We start from the raw sequence: 18,894 nt of genomic DNA on the forward strand, positions 1-18,894 counted from the left end.
AGGTACACTTTGGGGAAATGTAAAAACAATGTTAACCCTTCCTGAAAATACTGTTCACCTGTCCACATCATGAATGTGCACACCATGAAGGGAAAGGAGCTATATAGACTCGTTTGTACTTCTTCATTTCCAAACATTCTTAGGTCAAGTTCCACTGTACTTTGTTTTAAAATGAAGATCCTATTTTCTCCCCAAACATTGACACTATGAACTATGAAAGTATATACGGAAAAGACATAGAAAGGGAAGGCAGATTGTGCTCAAAATACACATTATTACCATACAGCCTTTCAGAGTCGGCAAGACTTCATGCCTTTTCCAATAATCCAAAATCCAACTTTATAATCCCATTACATATTTTCATTTGTTGATCTAAAGCCAACATATTCTCTGGCTAATATTTAAATTTCAGCCAAAATTGACTTGGACATTTTTTTCTATAGTTTGCCAAAGCTTTCTTCTATGCAAGGGCCTATGATGAAGCCCACACCTGAACAAAGGAAATATAAGGACATTTCATTTAGTATCTAAGCGACTTAGCATCACAACCTGTGTTGACTTTCTTTTCTACCTCCAGGGCCCAGAAAGCCCATACCAATTCCAGTGACCAACTCCTCATACTGTCAGTGTCTGAATTTTAAGATTGCTTCACATGCAGTATTTTTAATTTTTTTTCTTATTTGTTTTAGAGGCAGAGAAACAGAAAGAAATTGAGACAAAGAGACAGATATTCCATCCCCAAGTATGTGCAACAGACAGGGTTTGGGCTAGGCTTCAAAGCCAGGAGTCAGGATCTTAATCTAGGTCTCCCATATGGGTGGCAGAAACCAAAGTCCTTGAGCCCATCACCTGCTGCCTCCCAAGGTGTACATTATCAGGAAGATGAAATCAGAACCAGAGTCAGCAGTTGAATCCAAGCTCTCAAAATGGGATGGGGGCATCCCAAGTGACATCTTAACCACTGGGCTGAGTGCCCACTCTTCAGCATTTCTAACACTGAGAAGCCTTACAGATTATACTATTTCTTTCAAGAACCAGTATTGTGTGCCAGTGTTCTCTGCTATCTCAGCTTTCTGATGCTGTCATTTTTCCTAACATTTGTAGGTTACTTGGACCTAGTTTATTTTACCTCCCTGGCCCTCCTGAAGACTGGGCTGCCATGTACCACCAAACTCTCACCTCCTCAGACCAAATTCTGTTGGCATAGCTCAATGGTTCTCAACCATCATTGAACATACCAAAGTTTGACCTTCATTTTCTGATTAATTAAATATGAATATATGAGAGAGGTACCTAGGAATCTATAATTTTACCAACTTTCAATTTGAAATTCAGCCAGAGATGAGAAGACTGAAAACAGGTAAATAATGACATAAAACTTAATGGGGTCCAAATAGACACATTAATAAAGATGATATTTGAATGCAATATTTTCTGAACTCAATGCTAAGCAATCCATTATAAACAAAATATCAAAATTTTAATAAAGGATCAGTCCTTGGTGCCTATGGAAAAAGACAAAAATCATTATACTGATCCTATCTTTTCTTAAAATTTTGGCATTTTATACATTATAGATGCTTACACATTAATTTTTATTTATTTTAAAATATATCACATTAAAACTTATATGATTGCTTAGGTTTTTGGTTTTTTTTTGTTTGTTTGTTTGTTTGTTTTTACAGGCAGAGTGGACAGTGAGAGAGAGAGAGACAGAGAGAAAGGTCTTCCTTTGCCGTTGGTTCACCCTCCAGTGGCCGCCGCGGCCGGCTCGCTGCGGCCGGCGCACCGCGTTGATCTGAAGCCAGGAGCCAGGTGCTTCTCCTGGTCTCCCATGGGGTGCAGGGCCCAAGCACTTGGGCCATCCTCCACTGCACTCCCAGACCACAGCAGAGAGCTGGCCTGGAAGAGGGGCAACCGGGACAGAATCTGGCACCCCGACCAGGACTAGAACCAGGTGTGCCGGTGCCGCTAGGTGGAGGATTAGCCTATTGAGCCATGGCGCTGGCCTAATTGCTTAGGTTTTTAGCATCCATTTAAATTTTACCTTCTTCTTACCTGGATCTAATCATACAAATCATTGATTTAGCTGGATCTTTATACCATCAGCAACTTTCTGTGGACCTGGTGTCACTTGACTACAGCAAGCACAGATAGTCTCTTTTGTGACAATCCCCCATCAACCAAGCTAAGCTCCCACTAAGAAAGTACAAGAAAAGAACACAGGCTAGGACAAGAAGATCACGTTGCTTGCTTCTGTCCAATGTCCTCATCTCTCTCTTAGATTCTACAGTGATCCTAGGAAGCACACTTATGCCCCAAAACATGTAAGAGGATTAGACTAGATACATACATGTTAAAACCCTGTCTAAATGACTCTTATTCATCATTTCTCTCCATTACAACCATTGAGTGGAGCAGGTGTTTAGTACAGCAGTTGGGATGCCTGTAACCCATATTGAAGTGCCTGAGTTCGAGTCCTAGCTCTGCTTCTTATTTCAACCTGCTAATGTGCACCCTGGGAGGCTGCTGGGATGATTCAAGTAGTTGAGTCCCTGCCACACATATGGGTGACCTGGATTGAGTTCTGCCCAGACCTAGTTTTTGCAGGTATTTGGGGAGTGACTAGCATATGAGAGATCCCCTACCCCAGCCTTTCATATAAATAAAAACGTTTTTCAAAAAATCATTGAAGTAGATCATATAGTACAATATTACTCAAAGTATAAATCAGCAGCATCGGTATCACCTGGAAGTTATAAGAAACCCATACACTTAGTCTCCATCCTACATATACAGAAATAATAACTGAGGAGCAGAGGCAGCAATTTGGGTCTTACTAAGTTCTGTAGGTGATTTGGATAGATGCATGCTAAAGTTTAAGAAGGGTGATACCATAAATAATCATCTAATGGATTTGTGATGATCAGCAGAAAGCTAGCCCCTCCCTAGATATCTAAGACCATCTCCAGAGATAAGTGTAGGGATTGTCTGAATTCTTCCTGTGTGGAAACAGGATGACCCCGCAGGTATGATATCATGTCCCATGGACAGAGATTTGGGCAAACTGCATCCCATGGACAGAAGTTTGGCCAAACATACAGTTCCCTGGAGTAACTAAGAAAAGACTTGCCAAGAGCAAGTCCTATCATTGGGAACTCCAAGGGGGCAAAGCAGAAGTGCTGTCTGCCCTTGCTCAGGAGGCAAGTCAAAGCCAAACAAGGAAATGAAACTCCTAGCGAGAAAGCCAAGGGCATTCATAGAAGGGAGCTTGTGAAGCCTGATGCTCATTTATCTTGATGGTAAGCCAAGCAGACACAAATGAGAAAGCCTGGCTAAAGGTGTATGGTCAGAGAAAATAGGACTGAGAAGTGGACACAGGAAAAAGTGTGTGCAGTGTTTGGGGTTTGCCACCTATACTTTTGCAGCTTTGACTTGTCCTTTTCGTTTAACACGGATGCCCTAGGACTGTTTTTAAAGTAAACAACTCTCTCCAGTCAGAAGTACTCATAAAGACCACACTTTGTTAGAATTTAAGATAAAGTTGCCAGAAGAAAAAAAAAGATCTTAACCCAAATGTCCATTTTATTCTAATTTTACTCTATCTTAGAGCAGTTCTTTGTACAAAGTGAACATGTATTAGATTTATCTAATTGAAGTAAACAAGTGAAAAACTCACATTATGAGACCACAGTTGTTTTGAAAACACAGTCTTGTAAAGAACATGAAGTAAATTGAAAGCACACAGAGCCATAAAGAGCAGGCAGGTCTGGGATGAGGAAGTCAGAGTGTGGCCTCCATGGAGTTGAAAGAACAACCAGTGAAGGTGGAGAGTGGAGGATGGGTGAGTCAGAGCCCACGGGAGAGCTCCTTATCAGAAAACCGCCTGGCAGTCATCATCACCAGCTCAAACTCCCCATGGCCAAGGCAGACTCATCAAATCCTTCCCCAGCCACCAAAACCTTTGCAGTTTTACACAGCTGAGTCCTGACTCCCTTATCCTCACTGGTTAGAATTTCTTCATGCTTCCTATCAAAAGAAAGCTCTAGTTTTCTTCCAGACTCTTCTCAAATGTTTCCTCCCTTTGAAAATCTTTCCTGGTCCTTCAGTTCACTGTCCCCACCACCCACAAATGTTGTCCGTTCGGAACCCAATCCCACTGAATGTATGCTTTTAGTGTACATCTCATAGTAACTGTTTTCAGTCTCCTCTCTCAACAGACCTACTTGAAGGTAAACTCCAACTTTTATGTATTAGCTATAGATGGTTTAGACTAGGGGCTTAGCAATGGGAGAGTGAAAAGAAATTCAGAACAGTAACCTTGCCTAGAAATACTGGAGACTGTCAATGGGAAGATTTAAAGCAGAGGGCAAGTGGAGAGCAAATAGCATTGCAGAAGGCTGCTCCCTTGTCTTGAACACCCAACTCTAAGATTTGAAGGAAGCTTTTTTTCAGGGAGCCTAAAGCCTGACTAAAATCCTTGGGAGAGCGAGAGGGGAAGGTGTGCTCAGGTTGGAGGTGGTAGGGTTGGGATGGAGTAAGAAGATGAACCCTTCACCTTAGAAAGCATTTTTCATTCCGAAATGCAGAAAGCTAGGCAAGACATAAGCTACTGGGGGTAATCTCTGTCTTCTAGATCAGGCGTAGAGGTGAAGGAGACATCTGTTGTCCTGTATGCTAAATCGACTACAGGAGACAACCTCAATTCAGGCAAAATTCCTGCTCAAGGAAAACGAATTGACATTTGTGTGATTCTCCTGTACTATCTTCCTCGGGAACGTCAAGGTGATGCAGGGATCAAAGCTGATGGCAGCGGGAGTCCGGCTTGCATGCTTACTGAGTGCAGCTGTGTGTGATGCCAAGCAGGGAGTGTGGAGTGAGGAAAACAGAAAAGGGCCGAACTGCCCCAAACTTCTCCCCACCACCACTTCTGAGCCTTGGAGGGTGATTTCTATGTGGAAATCTGAGTCTGCGGTTGCCAGAGCTTTTGGATTTCAGTGAGATAAATCTGATTTAAAATTTTATTTCTCAATTTTGAAGGGTAAAAGGTAATCAAATTAGTTTAGAGCACTCTTGAGTCTACCTTGTGCAAACCAAACAATGTGGGCAGAAGGCTGAGTCGGGTCCCTGGGTTGCTAATTTGCAGCCATGGGGGATTTGGAAGGAGAAATGTGCATCCAAGGTTCACTCTGACCCCAACCTCCACCCTTATCTCATCATTACCTAGCCTTAGACACGTTTTTGATACCCCAATGATCCTATCTACCCAAAACCAGTTTCTTCCGTCAACATCTTCCAGAAAGAAGAGCCTCTAAAACTCTCAAGCTAGTCAGCCAGTTCACCATGTTGGAAATTAACCTAAAGCTCTTTCTTGTTGTCGCTTAAGAAGATAAAAGCAGACAAACAATAGCATTTCCTGTGTTCACTTAGTGTCTGGAAAAGACAGACATATTTTCTGTGTCTTCATAAAAAGTATAGATTTGCTTATGGGCTACTGTAGAGAAATAAAAAATCAAGCTGAAGTGTACTTCTCTAAAAAAGATGGGTTTATGAAATTTCATTTCACAATTGTGGTACCAGAGCAGCACTGGGCTAAAATTCCACTAGATGATCCTTCCACCTAGAAATAAACAGAGACAAAACATTGCTTGGTGATAAATGCAATTGGCAGTGCAGAAGATAAGTGACAGGGCAGGCACCTAGATTGGTTAGAGAGACTCTGGTACAAGGGGCAGAGGCAGAGTGCAAAACCACTTACCAGGTCATATGCAGGTTTAAATAGACACTCTTGAATCAGTTTTTTAAATAATAATTTTATAAGCCTCAGAAGATTACAGTTCCAATGATTTAAAATCAATTTTAACATATTTTCCTTTCATATACCATGAGAGGAGGGAGCCAGTTTTACTGGTTCATTGGCTAAAGAGGCTAATAGTTTCCACAGTAGGGGAGGAAGTAGACTTCAGCTCAGATGGATTATTTCAAGCTTCAAGGGCCTTGTCTAGACTGAGAGGGCTTTGCTACCCCCGTAGCCTTGTCAAGCAAAACGGGTAGAGGTATTTCAGGGCAGCTCAGGTAGTTCCTGCAGAACTTAAAGTCTCAGCAACCGCAAAACAGCTGCCTCTGGTTCCCTGGCTTGTGACTCCTGCTTTCCAGGCAGAGGGCTGTATCCTGAGCACATATAAAAGTGAATTCTTCAAGGAAGGGCAGATGATTCTGCATCAGCGAGGCCTGACTGGCATGTGTGAGTGTGAGCATGTGTGGATGTGTGTGAGTCTGTGCGTGTGTGAGAGAGCGAGCTGGGGTGTTCTCATTAGGGAACGATCTATGATTTGACAGCCTCGCGCAGCTCCTGCTGCTGCTCAAGCCGCTGCGGCGGCTGACTGTTCTGTCATGAGTTGAAAAGGGCTGCGAGTGCTTAGGGGAACAGCAGTTCTGGAGACTGAGCCCTGCTAAGTGGTCTCTCTGTCAGAGGGGACAGAATTTTCTGCAGGATTGCAAACTTGGACCTATTACCACTTCATCTACCCAGAAAAAGAGGCAGTGCTACAGAGGATACGGTAGGAGAGAAAATTGTTCTCTTTGGGGTTGTGGGGCAGGGGGCAAGGGGAAATGCTTGCTGTTTTATGTCACAGAGCTCTCATCCTCACCCTCAGAGCAAGTGGCACCAGCTGAATTCTTACAGAGCCTGACCATTGAGTCTTGGCTTCCCCGACCCCGTTCCCTTTTTCCTTTTTATTATACTTTCCCCCAAGCATCTGAAAGGTTTCTTTGTGTTTATTTTTCAGTTTTCAGCTATTGTTTAGTTTTCTTCCGTTGAGCAGGCTTTCAAAACAAATGACTTTTTCTTTCTTTAGTATTTTACTCCGTGAAAAGGGAATGAGTTCCTTTTCAAGTGAGCTGATCAAAAGAGTTACTCCATCCGACACTAGAGTTGCAATAAAAGAAGTTTTCTAAGCACCTCTGAGCTCTGTTATCGTAGACAAATGAGGGTGAAAGGAGAGGAAGTGAGAGTTGTAGACAAACGAGGGTGAAAGGAGAAGAAGTGAGAGTTGTCTGTGACTGTGAGTTGATCAGAAATGGTGACATTGTGAATCAATGTGTACTGTGACCCTTACAGGGGGATAGAACCGCTGCAATTAAGGTGGGCACTGGAAAGAAGATGTTTTGAGGAGTCAGTGTTTCAGAGACTGGAAGCCACTAACGATGGAAAACGAGACAGTCAGTGAACTGAACCAAACACAGCTTCAGCCACGAGCAATGGTGACCCTAGAATACCAGGTGGTCACCATCTTACTTGTGCTCATTATTTGTGGTCTGGGCATCGTGGGCAACATCATGGTAGTCCTGGTGGTCATGAGAACCAAGCATATGAGGACCCCCACAAACTGCTACCTGGTGAGTCTGGCAGTTGCTGATCTCATGGTCCTGGTGGCTGCGGGCCTCCCCAACATCACAGACAGTATCTATGGCTCCTGGGTCTATGGCTATGTCGGATGCCTCTGTATTACTTACCTCCAGTATTTGGGAATTAATGCATCCTCTTGTTCAATAACAGCCTTTACCATTGAGAGATACATAGCAATCTGTCACCCGATCAAAGCCCAGTTTCTCTGCACATTTTCCAGAGCCAAAAAGATCATCATCTTCGTCTGGGCTTTCACATCCCTTTACTGTATGCTGTGGTTCTTCTTGCTGGATCTCAATATTAGCACCTACAAAGATGCTACTGTGGTATCCTGTGGCTACAAGATCTCCAGGAATTACTACTCCCCTATTTATCTGATGGACTTTGGTGTCTTTTACGTTGTGCCAATGATCCTGGCCACCGTTCTCTATGGATTCATAGCTAGAATCCTCTTCTTAAATCCCATTCCTTCAGATCCTAAAGAAAACTCTAAGGCATGGAAAAATGACTCAACCCATCAGAACAAGAATTTGAACTTAAATACCTCTAACAGATGTTTCAACAGCACAGTATCCTCAAGAAAGCAGGTAAGCAAAACTGAACCTCCAAGTCAATAGAGGAAATGTGAGATAGAGTTCCTGGCAACATGAGTTTCACGTGACCCTACCTAGCTGATGGTGAAATCAAAATACAATCATGCAAATGTTTCTCAGGGCAAGCTTCTGCTTTACATATTAAACCCATCTCTAAAGCAACTGAAGATCTAAAAATAGGTGAGAAAGTTGTGTTAGCATATCAGCAGGTATCAACTCAAGTGCTAGAAAATATAAGGAAAACATGTAGACACTCTAGAAATCTACCTTCAAAATGTGCCTCTCTAGAAATGCTATTAGAGTACTTATATCATTTCTGGCTTCCATAGGGAATTTGGTTGTACAATAAAGGTTTGAAGAGATAGTTCAAGAATAAGTGAGACAAAATAGTGAAATTTTCCTTGCCATTTTACAGTTAGACACATAATTGAGAGAGGTTCTGGGACTTATTTTTGTTGGTCTTAGTTGGAGAAGATTCTATCATCTTTTTCTTCAGCTCCACATAAGAGTCCTGGGATACAGAAGCTGAAAATGCACTTTGCTCGGGAAATGTCCCAACACAGGGAAAATATCAACTTCAGTTTATTACAAGAAACCTGTCAATGTCTTTTGTTTCTTGATAAACAAAACTAAAAATTCCTTACACTTTCAGATAACTAGAATGTCCATGTATTTACAGTTGAATAGTGGTTTAACCAGTGAATAAAATGCAACTGTATTATAATAGACATAATTTATCTCATAATATAAGAATAAAGTGTTTTACATCATATAAACATTCATCTGTATTTACACAATTGTTCTAAGCTATTCACCTATTTAGCTTTCAGTTACTTTTCCTCCTTTGTCAAACATAATCAGCAAATGATAAATATTATTCTCCAAGCTGAAAAAGAAAACTTGAAATCAATAATACTGTTTCTTTCAGTTGGGTTGAATTTACTCATTTTTTCCCAAAGGGGATAACAGTTCTTTGTATGTACATATATAGAAACTGAATATACTTTTCAAAGTATGCATTTAGATCATCCCTGCTATTACTTCCTGAACTAAGTTAGCTGAGTGCATGAATAATTGTCATTCGATATATGATCACATGGTGAAATAAACAAAAATCTTTAGGCAGTTTAGATATGCATGAAATGAATAGTGAACTGTGAACTTAATGGAAATATATACAGCATTTGAAATGATACTGTAATTCTTGATTTATATAAAATTTATTATTAAAGATACTTAGATAAATGATAGAAGGGAAGATCTGATCAACTATTGCCAGCTCTTAGATTTCTATTGCTTTGAACCCAGCAGTGCTGCCTCATACAATGCATATTTAGCCATCTATTATCCAAAACTTGATTGATGGAAATTTGGAGAGATCTGTTGACCATCTGCCAAGACAAACATTAACAAATAAAATAAGGGAGTAAAGAATATGTACATCTCAATTACAGACTAAACATAGGTAAATGTCTATGGCAAGGAAGTTCAGCAAATAAATTCATTCATTAGATTCCAATTTATATTCTTGTTTTAACTTCTAAAAAATTGTTTGCCTGGTCTAATGTCCTTTCTTTCAATTATAGTCATTAGTACCTATCAACATTAATAATGGACTTGAAATTGGTAATTAAGTTACATGTTCACACTCTTATTGCAAAGCTGTTATAGATAAGTTGTATTTATAGAGGCTGTGTGAAAGAAGAAAAAGGCAAAGATTTGGTTCTAAATGCCCTGGGCTTAATTGTCAGGGCTACAATCAAACTATGTGACTGTGGATAAGCAGAACTCTGAGAGCCTTGGTGTCCTAATCCATAAATTGATACAGCATCCCCAGGATCAGGGTGTGTGTCCAATGAGATAACTTATAAACGACTTCTGAAGTGGATTGGCGATTATTGCCTGTTAGGCACCTTCCTAGTGTTTTAATGTTACACCTCTAAGATTTTGTTCTTAAAAATACACATTTACCATTTGAAGATGTATTCAGAGTATTTGGGGTCATCACATTAACATCCAGGAGTGAGGGGTGTCGAACGTCCTGCAAGATATAAGACGGTCCTGCCCAAAAAGGTGTCCTCTTACAAATATCAGCAAGACCTCACTGATAATCATGAAATGGCATCTTTCAACACGAATTTATTTAAGTACTGAGTCATGTAATTCAGCCCTGATTATAGATAGCAGAGGAGTTTGGTGAAAAGATGGAGAGTGTATGAGGCTGATGCAATCAGAGAAGTCATCATAGAAGAGGTAACATTTGAAAAGGCTCTGGAAGAATAAGTATAATTCAAAAAATTAAAGTCAATAGGAACAACATACCATGCTACCATGCATAAAAGATGAAAGATTATGGCTGGGGTAAGAGTGTATGGGCTTGCAGAGGGACAAGGAGGGTTTCATAGCATGGGGCTTTTATGAATGGAAAAACTTCATTAAGTAAAATGAATGAAGCATTTGGGAGAGTGGGAAAAACTAATTTTTAATCAATAGAAGTGTGTGAGAGAGGGAGAGCTGGGAATGGGGGGGTGGGCAGAGAGAGAGAGAGGGAGAGGTGAGAACCAGCAAGCCTGAGACTGTGGAAGCTCCCAATTATCAGCCAGAGAAAGGAGTTTAAACTTAATGAAGAGACAACAAAGAATTTGGGTGGTGAGCAGGGTGCAGTAATGATGACTGGTGTTTGGGAATGAGAAATCTGACAGCTGTGGGTGAGGCAGATTTGACGAGGGAAAGACTGATGCCAGAAAGGCCACTTTGAAAGTTGTTGGTAGAGATACAAACATAAGGTAGTAAGCTTCTCCAACAGGAAAACTTAAAAGTAAGGTATAAACAAGAGATCCTTCAAAGAAAGGCTGAAGTGTGAACATGTCAGTCACAAAAGATGAAGAGAGGGCAATTCACTCTGGGGCAAGGCTCCTGAGCCTAGTGGAACCAGAGGCCCTGATGAGTGGGACTGAGAGCTATGCAGTCTGTTCTCTCCAAAGTTAGTGCTCCTTGATCTGGACTTTTCCTTTTTGGAAATGGCTCTTGCCTTAAATGTTACAAAAGTTCAAACCGTCACCTTCTATAACATAAATACTTTTATTTTAATATTTCTCTGCATTTTTTCTTTTAGCAAGTTTAATTTACATTCTAATAAATACCAGTCTAGGTCAGGTCTTTCTCACCAAGTTTTTAAAGTCAAATGTGCATCGCCTAAAGGAACCACATTTACAAAAGAATTAAAAGAGCATTTACATGTAAGGGGCAGATGTGAATTTTTTTTGTTTGCAGAAAATCCAGGCCAGAATCCTCTACTCCTATTATTCACAGTCTCAATTATCTTTAGGAAACACTTGAATATTGGATAAATTCAATGAAATAAGTTACTCAAACTTACAGCTTGGACAAAAAATTATCTAATAGACTAAATATTTTGCTTTGGAGCTGTTTGTTTTGATTTTGAGGAGAAATTGTTTAAATGATCGGATTTGTTGCACTGCAGTTCTATCCCCACAATGCCAAAAGATTCTCCAGTTCAGACAGTTGAGGTGTTCAGCATTATGGAGACACAATTTCTTGAATTAGATATTTTGTTATTTTGGAAGCATGGAAGCACCTATACATCTTGGTATACATTAAATGTACTCATCCTAAATACTGATTTACAAAAGGTGCAGTGATATGCAGAATACTTTATAGATCAGACTTTGTTTCATTTTTAGTGGAGTCACTCTAACTTTTTTTTTTCTTGCAACAAAACTGGTAGGGGAAACTGTGTTACACAGCCTTAATAGAATCCCCAGGAATTTATGGGAAAATTTTTGTTCTGAGTTTTATTTGACAAATCAAATCTGGAAAGTATCAATCTTTGTTTCCAAAAAAAAAAAAGTCCTTGTTTTTTAAAGATTCATTTATTTATTTGAAAATTGGAGTAATACAGAGAGAGAGAATCTTCTACCCTCTGGTTCACTCCCCAAGTGGCCACAACCGCCAGGGCTAAGCCAGGATGAAACCAGGAGACAGGAGTTTCATCTGGGTCCCCTGTGTGAGTAGCAGGGGCCCAAGCACTTGCTATTCCTAGGCCATTAGCAGAGAGCTGAATTGGAAGTGGGGCAGCCAGGACATTAACTAGCACCCATATGGAATGCTGGCATCACAAGAGGCGGCTTTACCAGCTACACCACAATGTTGACTCCTTCCAAAAATTTCTTAAAAGCCTTCCACCTTACTAGAAAGGTGTCGGCAGCTCAATAAACAAAAGTGACTTTCTTTTTAAAAGCAATACAATCCTGGCTGGTGCCGCGGCTCACTTGGCTAATCCTCCACCAGCGGCACCGGCACCCCGGGTTCTAGTCCCACCCGGTTGGGGCTCTGGATTCTGTCCCAGTTGCTCCTCTTCCAGTCCAGCTCTCTGCTGTGGCCTGGGAGTGCAGTGGAGGATGGCCCAGGTCCTTGGGCCCTGCACCTGCATGGGAGACCAGAAGGAAGCACCCGGCTCCTGGCTTCGGATCGGTGCAGCACTCTGGCCGCAACGCGCCAGCCATAGTGGCCACTTGGGGGGTGAACCAATGGAGAAGGAAGACCTCTCTCTCTCTCTCTCTCTCTCTCTAACTCTGCCTGTCAAAAAAATAAAAAAATAAATAAAAGCAATACCATCCTTTTGTTGTTAGTGACAATGATGGTTATCACAGTGATATAAGAGCAATCATGCATATTATAGGTTATACAGAAAACTAGAAATAACACTTTACCACACTCCACTAAACCAGTATCATTATAATTTGGTTATATTTTTTCTTATGTTTTCACTGGATCTTTTTTATATTTGTAGTAAAAATGTAGACATAATTTTATATCACACAAAATGCTGAAATTAATATTCTCAAAATGAAAAAAGCAGAGTAAAAGAAAGTGATTCGGATTGGGTTGCTTTGCAGCCTCAGTTATCTCATGACCGAAATGGGGAGAACAATTACCTCACAGCTTTGTTGCTGACATCAAGTGGCATCAGACTAAGTCCATTTTTGTTCTCCCACATGTCCAGCCACTTCTTAGGGACCTACATCTCCCTGGGTACCCTCCTGACTCTCTCTTCAGGAATCTGCAGTCATACAATGTGCGCATGGACAATTAAGACAGAGAAACGGTCTCCATGTGTCTTCTGTATGCTCCTCCTTCTTCCCTCCAATGCTATTGACTTTTTAAACAAGACATCTGAAAGAAGAATATGTCTTTTAAGACACAAAGGGAAGGAAGCATTGTTGCAGACAGACAGGAGGACTGGCACTCAGAAACTTAGAGCCCTTTGGGTTTTCTGACTTAAGTAACGGATAATTGCACCACCTCTAATAGAACCCTTGCTCAATTCAGTCCCCACCTTCCCAGTTAGCTTAATCAATGATTAACCTTACAAGGCAAATTAATGACACTAAACTCAGCAGCATTAAAACTAAATTAGAAATTTCCCAAGTTTACTGGGGCTATTTTACAGCTTTATTTTAATTTTTAATTGTTTTATTTATTCCAGTTGACTGGGTTCAACTAACTATATGCAAAGGTCCCTAAATTGGAAATAAAAAAGTGCAATTTTTGTCACTTAGCACCCAGGTAGCTAAATGTGCCATTTTACTTTTATTACTAAAGAATAATTTTCCATTTTGCTTCACAATCATGTATACAAGAACATGTTTAATGTATAGCTCATAAATTGACACAGGGGTGCTCCCCTGCAGTTTCATGCTTTTGTTCTTTGTTTCAGGTGAGCATACACTGTTCATGCCCAATTTTATATCTACAAGTTTGAGCCATAATTCCACCAGTAGAGAAAAATGAATTATCTCAAATACCTAGAGACAGGAAAAACTGCAGTCGTACAGAATTCTCAATTTGGCCATGCAAAAAACATCTTAAAATCAGTCAAACTTGAAAATGACAAACTGCTTTACTTTGTACTTCTTAATACAGCGTCTTGTGAATTCTTCAAAATGCAGGTATCCCAAGTTCCAAACGGACAAAAGGTTAATCTGTAACTCTGTTCTTGTTGTTCTTTACTATTTGTTATTAACTGCGGGAAAGGAACTATATGAAGCTAGAACTAGGTCAGTATTAAACACATTTTACAGTAGGCCAGTTAGATTCAATATCCCCCCAATTTGGTTAAATATTCATTCAGATCTCTGAAAGCACCTTGCAACAGCCTAGGTGTGGAGGTCACAAGGATCCATCAAAACAAACTCATCTTCGAAGAGTCCAAGGCTAATGAACACAACCAACCCAGAGCAGACCGTTATATTCCAACAGAGAGGACATAGCATCCATGAGGGGAGAAGTGAAAATGGAAGGGAATGGAGGTAAACTTTATGAAATACGTGATATGTGAGGGGGACCTGAAAGACAGACAGAATATCACAAAGCAGCGATGAGGAGATGGCAGAAAAGGAAGAAATGTCACCAGAAAGGAGAGAGGAGGTGGCAGAGGACTGGGCGTATCCAGAGATGGAATTATTCAGTATTGTTGAAGGGGTCTGTGGAAGGGAAATGTCTGGAGAGGGAAGGGAAGTCTGAACCAGACTGTAGTGTGGCCATGCACAATTCCCATCCCTCCTCCCCAGCCCGGCCCCTTTGTCATTTCATATACTTTCCTCCATATCTGTGCTTATAGCTGCTGCCTATGAGTCTACAGTATATACGGCTCCAGAAATGACATCTCCTGTCCCATACATGCAATTGCTTCTTGGATGTAATGTAATTATATCAAACTCACTGGTTTCTTTCATAAATGTCTCTTTTTCTTCTTTTCTGTTCTTTTTATTTCTCTTTATTTTTCTTCCTTTCTTTCTCCCTTCCTTCCTGTTGTTCTTTCCTGTTTTAGGTTCACAAACTATAGACCTGGGAATCCTTTTCTATTTTTTTTTTTAATCCAAATATTTCCCAACCAGATCTAAGCAATAACCAAGCCCTAGTGATTCTGGCTGGTAACTCCCCCAGCTGGCCTACTTCTCCACTTGCACTGCCATTGCCTGCAGTTGCCACCTCTCACTGCCCTACTTCACTAACACCTCACCAGCCTCTCTGGCTCCCGGTCCTCTCTCCTCCAAATCATCCTTTGTGTTACCAACCAAGGGATCTCTCTAACAGAGATATATTACCAAAATAAATTTTAAAGTCCACTGAAGCCTGGAGTTTCAACTGCTTAGCATAACAAATAAGATCTTGGCTCCTTCCAACATTTTCAGCTTCATCTCTTGTGCTCTCCCAACTTTATGCTCCAGGAATACTGAATTATTTGCAGTTCTTTGAACATGCTGTGTTCTCTCAGCCTGAATGCTCTTTATCTGGCAAACTCCCAACTGTTTTTCAAGCCTCCAATCAAATAATGCCCCATGCAAACATCAAATCTTTCCTGAGTTTCTCAAATTTATGTACCTGGACCTCGCAGCATAACTATTTAGATGTTCTTCCTATGTTTCTATAGTCCTTTGCATATAATTCAAGTTTAGTATTTCTTCTGGACCATAATTATTAACCTGCCTGTCTCTCTACTGCCACTAATATCCTTAAGAGCAAACTTTGGTATATAGTAGGCTCCCAAAATGTTTATAAATGTATTGGTGTGCTGCAGCCAAAGAGTATGGGCTTTCAAGATCAAGTTGTTGGACTGTCATCCCCATGCCACTTTCAAGGCCATTACATTTTATTACTTAAAATTAGCCATGACTGGCAGACTTATAAAAGAGAGATCAGTAAATAGGATAACCCACGCCCCCCTACTTTTGTGGAGAGATGATTGTTAAATATGTACCAGAACCTTTCTATTTATGTGTGTATAAATACAAATACATGTATGTTGTCATATGTATCAAACATATATAATTTCACATATATAATAAATTAAAGTGTGAAAGTTCAGTCAAAGCCAACACTCAGTTTTGCTCCCTGAAAAATTATTTATGTCATATCCTCCAATTTTAATTAAAATGTATTTTCTTTTATCAAATGCATTTTGAATTCCTAAATATCCAAAGTCAACTAGCCAGAATGGTGGTGATTTTGTTAGTAGATAAGACATTTTAGGAAGATTCTTTCCCTTTCAAAGGGGGAAATATTTACTTACAAACACAGCAGACAGAAAATAATTCACCTTGTTATACAAAATCACGTTGATTTTCTTGTTATCCTTTAAAATCTTCTCCATCAGAGAGCTCTCTGAGGCAGAAGGGGCAGAGAGACAGAGGGATGGCAACCCGGGGGAGGAAAACAATCCAAGCAGAGATTTAAAGAAGAGAATAAATCTACTTGAGTGCCCTTGTGTGACTGCTTTCCTGAAACAATTTGCACGCATTCTCTTCCTTCGGAAGGAACTATCTCCACTCTGCTCTGACAAGCTTTCAACACCCTCTAAAATGTGACATTTCATCATATTCCTGGCACTGTTCATCCACTGTCTCGTTAATTCAATGAAGATTCATTGAATGCCAGTTTCATACCTGATATTCTTCTAAAGAACCAGTGATAGTCACCAGCTTATCAAATTTTCAATAAAATACAAGAGATTTGATATTTAAATATTTAGAAAACACAAGATTAGGCTGTCCAGCATGCAGAAGGAGCAGCAGCAAAGGGCGAATACTGTACTTAAGACTGGAGAGCAAACCCCCAATGGAGTAAGTCACTCTCACTCATGAAGAATGAGTTGACATTCACCAGGCCAACATGAGAAGACGACTTTCATGTCAACAGAACTAGTCATTTAAGTCACCAAACTCGGCCCAGACAAGACCATGGAAAACCTAGTGTGTCATTTGAAGATTGGTTCTAAGGTGCTAGGGAACCATAGGTGGTCTTTCAAAAAGGCAGTGGTAAATGATATTTGACTTTGAGAAATTTGCTATTAAAATTGTCTGATGGGGCCAACCAGGAACCTGGGAAACAGGAATGAAGTTGCTGCAATCAATCAAGGAACGCATGAATTCAGGGACAGCATTAGGGATTGTTAGGATAGAATGTATGTAGATGAAAAATATTCAGAAGGCAAAATCAGAATGATTTCAGAACTAATTAGGTAGATAAAGAACAGAAAAAATTCCTAAAGGGAGTTTAGGTTCTTAGCTGGGGCAGTCTATGGTTTATTAAACACAGCACAGAATACAAAGGGACGAGCAGTACTATTTATATTTCTCTCTTCTCCACAGATTCAGACACATTGAACAAGAATTTCCCGCACATGCCAAGTTCATTAGTACTTTATGACTTTGCTCATGCAAATTCTCCCCGCTTGTAAAGTCCTTGCTCTTGGCACTTCCACACATTTCTACAATGTGCAGGTTCCCAGCACAGGCTGCAATTAGGTCAACAGATTAGGGTAGACTGGGAGGCAGGTTGAGCATGAGCTCTAGAATCAGAAAAGCATAAACTCCAATCCCAGCTCTTTTAATGCTTGTGTCTATGGCTTTGGGTAAGTCATTTTATTTCTTGATACTTTAGTTTGTTCATATATAGGGTGAGATACTAATAATTCTCACTCATAGAGTGTGAGGAAATGACTAGTTCATCATAAACATTCAAAAATATTACTGTGGTTAAATTATAGATTTCAAATATCATGTACTCTTTCCTTATTCATAAAGCAATAAAAATATAAAATGGTCGTACGTTCCTGAAGAAGACAACAAAATTTATAGGTTATAACAGAGGCAGATCTTGCAGGGCTCTAACAGCATATTAATAAGATCAAATCAGTAAATGCTTCCTGCACTCAAACTGTGTGCCCAGAGAGAAGTACAACACCTAATGACACACAGAACAGAAGCTAGACATTATTCACTTTTTATTATGTGTTCTGTACTATTCAAAGTGTTTTACATAAACTCAGTAAATCTTAACAACAATCCTGGAAAGTACAGACTTATAGATGATAATTTGGTGGCATTGAGATGCTGCAAAACATGCCCTGAATCACTCACACAACTAGTTGTGGCAAAGCCGGGACTTGAACTCAGCACCTCCGCTCCAGAGTTTACATAATGTCAACCACTAGGACAAAGAACATTAAAAAAAAAAAAAAAAGATGAGATTGGTGGAGGTTACAGTAAATTTTCTTGGAACTGATAGGATACAGTATAGAGGTTAGGTTAGTAATTGAATAGAATGAGAGAAGAGAAGTTGTTATAAGAGAAGTAAAGGGAGGATTGAGAAGATATGATGGCATTGTCAATGGAAAAAATGGAATTAAAATAAACATGTTCTGCCAGAGGAATGGTGGTGAGATTATCCAAATATGTTACAGAGACATGAAAAATAAATTTGGAGAATGGATAGGCTGAGATTGGATCAATGATGTCAGGACACGAAGCCCAAAATCACCTCCAAGAGCTGCCTCGGTTTCTTCATCATGCTGTTGAGCAATGCCCATGACAATCACATTCCTTAGATGGTGACTACGTTATCCTTGGAGTTCCCATTCCAAATGTGCTCCCAGTGATCTCTGCCTATCCATTTGCAGGACATTAATCACGTCCCTCCTTTGATTCTTGAAATGCCTATTTCAAAACTCACTCTCAGGTAGTTGTTATCTGCCACCCCTCCCGCAACACACACAGAAGACACCCAACATCTTTTCTATTGTTTTTGCCTCTGTTCCAGTCTCATCATTTCCCTTTTGTACTGTAGGTGAAAAGGCTGGTTTTCTGCCTCCCCAAAGTTTCAGTGAATTCATAACCAATATCTGTGACTCTTAAATGTTATCTTCTAATTCATTTCCTAGAGTGCTGATACAATCATCAAAATCGCAGACTTGATACCATCGCTGTGCTGCCTGAAATCCTTCACTATTCTCATTTCTTATCTGTTGAAATCTCAGGTTGCTACCATGCCCTACATTTATGATCTGTTCCCTAATGATTGCCCAGGATG

At 40.2% G+C, this 18,894-nt stretch overlaps 1 protein-coding gene and 1 long non-coding RNA gene across 6 annotated transcripts in view; one reads left to right on the forward strand and one right to left on the reverse strand.

Moving 5' to 3' along the window:
- LOC103348114 (uncharacterized) overlaps positions 1-18,894 on the reverse strand; it is a 40,608-nt gene that overhangs the window by 10,916 nt on the left and 10,798 nt on the right. Inside the window, exons 4-5 of one of the 5 annotated variants that reach the window (XR_011389504.1) lie at positions 12,960-13,197; positions 8,850-9,392 (exon numbers count right to left, since the gene is read on the reverse strand). The exons of the other annotated variants lie outside the window; for them this stretch is intronic. This is a non-coding gene — a long non-coding RNA (uncharacterized lncRNA). Of the gene's footprint in view, positions 1-8,849; positions 9,393-12,959; positions 13,198-18,894 lie in introns of those variants that run through there. 5 annotated transcript variants of the gene reach the window in all.
- Positions 5,869-18,894, forward strand: part of TRHR (thyrotropin releasing hormone receptor) — a 47,983-nt gene continuing 34,957 nt past the window's right edge. Inside the window, exons 1-2 of the mRNA XM_017341491.3 lie at positions 5,869-6,560; positions 7,121-7,995. Of these exons, the coding sequence (XP_017196980.1) occupies positions 7,207-7,995 (789 nt within the window). The 5' untranslated portion in view covers positions 5,869-6,560; positions 7,121-7,206. The remainder of the gene's footprint in view (positions 6,561-7,120; positions 7,996-18,894) is intronic.

This window comes from Oryctolagus cuniculus, chromosome 6 (genome assembly GCF_964237555.1).
Source record: "Oryctolagus cuniculus chromosome 6, mOryCun1.1, whole genome shotgun sequence".
NCBI lineage: Eukaryota > Metazoa > Chordata > Mammalia > Lagomorpha > Leporidae > Oryctolagus > Oryctolagus cuniculus.